The sequence below is a fragment of the Entelurus aequoreus genome, linkage group LG23, assembly GCF_033978785.1.
Source record: "Entelurus aequoreus isolate RoL-2023_Sb linkage group LG23, RoL_Eaeq_v1.1, whole genome shotgun sequence".
NCBI lineage: Eukaryota > Metazoa > Chordata > Actinopteri > Syngnathiformes > Syngnathidae > Entelurus > Entelurus aequoreus.
The window spans coordinates 28,220,856-28,225,855 of NC_084753.1; the positions used below are offsets into that span (position 1 = coordinate 28,220,856).

At 35.6% G+C, this 5,000-nt stretch overlaps 1 protein-coding gene across 2 annotated transcripts in view; it reads left to right on the plus strand.

The window, feature by feature from the left end:
* LOC133640470 (beta/gamma crystallin domain-containing protein 1-like) overlaps positions 1 to 5,000 on the plus strand; it is an 81,673-nt gene that overhangs the window by 57,304 nt on the left and 19,369 nt on the right. For both annotated transcript variants that reach the window (XM_062033914.1, XM_062033913.1), the window contains 3 exons: positions 2,814 to 2,843; positions 2,905 to 3,017; positions 4,673 to 4,805. In XM_062033914.1, coding sequence (XP_061889898.1) covers positions 2,814 to 2,843; positions 2,905 to 3,017; positions 4,673 to 4,805 — 276 coding nt within the window. The remainder of the gene's footprint in view (positions 1 to 2,813; positions 2,844 to 2,904; positions 3,018 to 4,672; positions 4,806 to 5,000) is intronic.

Genomic DNA, 5,000 nt, shown 5'->3' on the forward strand with positions numbered 1-5,000 from the left:
GCAACCCAACATGTTGAAAGAGCCATATTGGACCAAAAATAAAAACTTTCTGGAGCCGCAAAAAAATTAAAAATTAAAATAAACTGTCTGGAGTCGTAATAAATTAAAAGCCTCATATAAGTGTTATAATGAAGGCAACACATGATGTATGTGTCTATATTAGCTATATTAGCCTACTATCAAAGGCTGACACAAATCACATTTCTGTCAACATTGGAAATCATTAGTAAAATGGAGGCTTGGATGAGAATCTTCTGGAAATTACTGGCCAATAATGGCCAAAGGTATAGATGTGTGTGTCCAAGTTTAAGGAAACGGCAGGCTGTCTTCTTCTAATGGATTTATTACAATCTCTGCAAGCTGGGTAACGTTTGCTGTGGTCTGGAACAACATGGCACCCAAACAACTATGAGAAATGCAGCCAATATTACATACAGATAATGTGTCATGAGACATGCAAATATAAATTAAACACAGAGGACATTAAGGAAATGAAATGAGCTCAACTATAGCTACAAACAAGGCATAATGATGCAATATGTACATACAGCTAGCCTAAATACCGTGTTAGGCTTGATTAGCACTCCAACAAGTCAATAGCATCAACAAAGCTCACCTTTGTGCATTCACGCACAGCATAAAACGTTTGGTGTACAAAACGAGACAAAGAAGGAGTGGCATAAAACACGTCTTTCTGTGGCAGCGTCACATGGCGCAGTTGAGGGTTCCTGGTTCAATCCCCACCTTCTACCAACCTACGTCACGTCCGTTGTGTCCTTGAGCAAGAGACTTCACCCTTGCTCCTGATGGGTCCTGGTTAGGGCCTTGCATGGCAGCTCCCGCCATCAGTGTGTGAATGTGTGTGTGAATGGGTGAATGTGGAAATACTGTCAAAGCGCTTTGAGTACCTTGAAAGGTAGGAAAGCGCTATACAAGTATAACCCATTTACCATTTACATGTAAACAAACTACGATGAGTTCAAGGATCGCTGGAATCAGTGGGACAAAATGGCGCTCGCCAAATACTGTCATCAGTGAAGCATGTTTAATATAAACAGTGGGGTTTCTAACAATTAGGAAGGTTTGTGTCATGTCTGTCCTTCTAAAGAAAATATATTAAAACAAAAAATATATATAAAATTATAGAAACAAATTAAAAATTATATATATATATATATATATATATATATATATATATATATATATATATATATATATATATATATATATATATATATATATATATATATATATATATATATATATACATAAAATTCTTTAAGTTTTTTTTTAATTTAATTTTATTTTTTCAATTGAATAGACTGCAAAGACAAGATTTTTAATGAAAAAAAAGGAATTTTTTAAATATATATATATATAATTTTTTTGGTATTATATACATATATATACACACTACCGTTCAAAAGTTTGGGGTCACATTAAAATGTCCTTATTTTTCAATGAAGACAACTTTAAACTAATCTTAACTTTAAAGAAGTACACTCTATACATTGCTAATGTGGTAAATGACTATTCTAGCTGGAAATGTCTGGTTTTTGGTGCAATATCTACATAGGTGTATAGAGGCCCATTTCCAGCAACTATCACTCCAGTGTTCTAATGGTACAATGTGTTTGCTCATTGGCTCAGAAGGCTAATTGATGATTAGAAAACCCTTGTGCAATCATGTTCACACATCTGAAAACAGTTTAGCTCGTTACAGAAGCTACAAAACTGACCTTCCTTTGAGCAGATTGACTTTCTGGAGCATCACATTTGTGGGGTCAATTAAACGCTCAAAATGGCCTGAAAAAGAGAACTTTCATCTGAAACGCGACAGTCTAATCTTGTTCTTAGAAATGAAGGCTATTCCACAAATATTTTTGGGTGACCCCAAACTTTTGAACGGTAGTGTATGTATATAATTTTTTTAAATTATATACATTAATGAAAAAAATTATATATATATATATATATATATATATATATATATATATATATATATATATATATATATATATATATATATATATATTTTAAAAAACTTTTTTAAAATTTTATTTTATTAAAAAACAAAGTAAAACAAAAATAATTAAAACAAATTATATATACAATTTAAAATAACTATATACATTATATATATATATAGTTTTTTTTAACATTTAAAAAAAAAAAAAAAATTTAAAATGTTTTTAAAAAATTATATATTATATATAATGTATATATATATATATATATATATATATATATGTATATATATATATATATTTTTTATTTTTTTTCCATTAAATATATTGTCTTTGCAGTCTATTCAATTGAAAAAATAAAATAAAATAAAAAATGTAACAAAATTATATATACAGTATATATATATATATATATATATATAATTTTTTTTAAATTGTATTTAATTTTTTCATCTTGTTCCATTTTCACACATCTCTGAAAGAGGTCCAGGAAGCCACTAGGGCGGCCCTAAAGAGCCGCATGCAAGGTAATAGATAGTGAAATTATACAGTTATCCTCTAAAATATTATTGAAATGTCAAAAAATGCTCGTGACATGAGTGAGTGAATGAGTCACAATGTGTCTCTGTCCAAGATGAGGAACCAACAATGTTAATGTGTTTTTAGGCATGTGACACAAAAGATTCCAGAATAAATGTCAAAGGAAAAGATCTATCATGTGGTCTTGGTGACTCATCACGGGGCTTCTTAGGGAGCACGTGATGAACAAAAGTCGATTTGATTTTTAAAAAAAATAAAATTAAAAAAATTGAAGGACGAATAACACTCTGTTTTTTTGTATTTCAGGATGATTTTGAGAACATGGCCAAGTTTAAGGTAGGTAGTACTTGTTTGTGTAGCAGGGTGACATGATGACTCATGCTTTCTCCCGCCTCAGGTGCAGCTTTTCTCCCAGCCAGCTTTTCAAGGCGGCGTCCTTTCTTTGGAGGACAACATGGCGGCCGTGCAGCAAGGCTTCACCGTGGCCTCCTGCAAGGTCCTGGTGGGCAGGTGAGGGGAAGACGCAGCACCACACATACATGCAAACCCCGAAACCAGTGAAGTTGGCACGTTGTGTAAATCGTAAATAAAAAACAGAATACAATGATTTGCAAATCCTTATCAACTTATATTCAATTGAATAGACTGCAAAGACAAGATACTTAATGTTCCAACTGGTAAACTTTTGTTATTTTTTGCAAATATTAGCTCATTTGGAATTTGATGCCTGCAACATGATTCAAAAAAGCTGGCACGAGTGGCAAAAAAGACTGAGAAAGTTGAGAAATGCTCATCAAACACTTATTTGGAACATCTCACAGGTGAACAGGCTAATTGGGAACAGGTGGGTGCCATGATTGGGTATAAAAGCAGCTTCCATGAAATGCTCAGTCATTCACAAACAAGGATGGGGCGAGGGTCACCACTTTGTCAACAAATGCGTGAGGAAATTGTCCCAACAGTTTAAGAACAACATTTCTCAACCAGCTATTGCAAGGAATTTAGGGATTTCACAATCTACGGTCCGTAATATCATCAAAAGGTTCAGAGAATCTGGAGAAATCACTGCACGTAAGCGATGATATTACGGACCTTCGACCCCTTTGACTGCATCAAAAAAACGACATCAGTGTGTAAAGGATATCACCACATGGCCTCAGGAACGCTTCAGAAAACCACTGTCTGTAACTACAGTTGGTCGCTACATCGTTAAGTGCAAGTCAAAACTCTACTATGCAAAGCCAAAGCCATTTATCAACAACACCCAGAAACGCCGCCGGCTTTGCTGGGCCCCAAGCTCATCTAAGATGGACTGATGCAAAGTGGAAAAGTGTTCTGTGGTCTGACGAGTCCACATTTCAAATAGTTTTTGGAAACTGTGGACGTCGTGTCCTCCGGAACAAAGACGAAAAGAACCATCCGGATTGTTCTAGGCGCAAAAGTTGAAAAGTCAGCATCTGTGATGGTATGGGGGTGTATTAGTGCCCAAGACATGAGTAACTTACACATCTGTGAAAGCACCATTAATGCTGAAAGGTACATACAGGTTTTGGAGCAACATATGTTGCCATCCAAGCAACGTTATCATGGACGCCCCTGCTTATTTCAGCAAGACAATGCCAAGCCACACGTTACATCAACGTGGCTTCATAGTAAAAGAGTGCGGGTACTAGACTGGCCTGCCTGTAGTACAGACCTGTCTCCCATTGAAAAGGTGTGGCGCATTATGAAGCCTAAAATACCACAACGGAGACCCCCGGACTGTTGAACAACTTAAGCTGTACATCAAGCAAGAATGGGAAAGAATTCCACCTGAAAAGCTTCAAAAATGTGTCTCCTCATTTCCCAAACGTTTACTGAGTGTTGTTAAAAGGAAAGGCCATGTAACACAGTGGTGAACATGCCCTTTCCCAACTACTTTGGCACGTGTTGCAGCCATGAAATTCTAAGTTAATGATTATTTGCAAAAAAAAATGAAGTTTCTCAGTGTGAACATTAAATATCTTGTCTTTGCAGTCTATTCAATTGAATATAAGTTGAAAAGGATTTGCAAATCATTGTATTCTGTTTTTATTTACCATTTACACAACGTGCCAACTTCACTGGTCTTGGGTTTTGTACTCGCAAATGACTCCTTAAGCTTATTTGGCTAACGTCCCCCCCAGTTGGCTGGTGTTTGAAGGCCAGGACTTCACCGGCAGGATGTACCTGTTAGAGGAGGGCAACTACCCCGACTTGAGGGCGATGGGTTGCGTCAACGCCAACACCGCCATCCTGTCGTTACTGACTGTCGGCTTCGTAAGTTCATGATTCTTTTCTTCGGTTTAAAATGAATCTAGGAGATGCAGCACTGCATTTCAAACTGTGCCAGGGCTCCATCTAGAGGTACCCCAAAGAATCACTTGATTAAAGTACAGTGTTTTATTTTCCTATATTTAAACAGTGTTACTGTGGATTTAAATTTAGTGGCCAAAAATATCAAATGTACTTGTT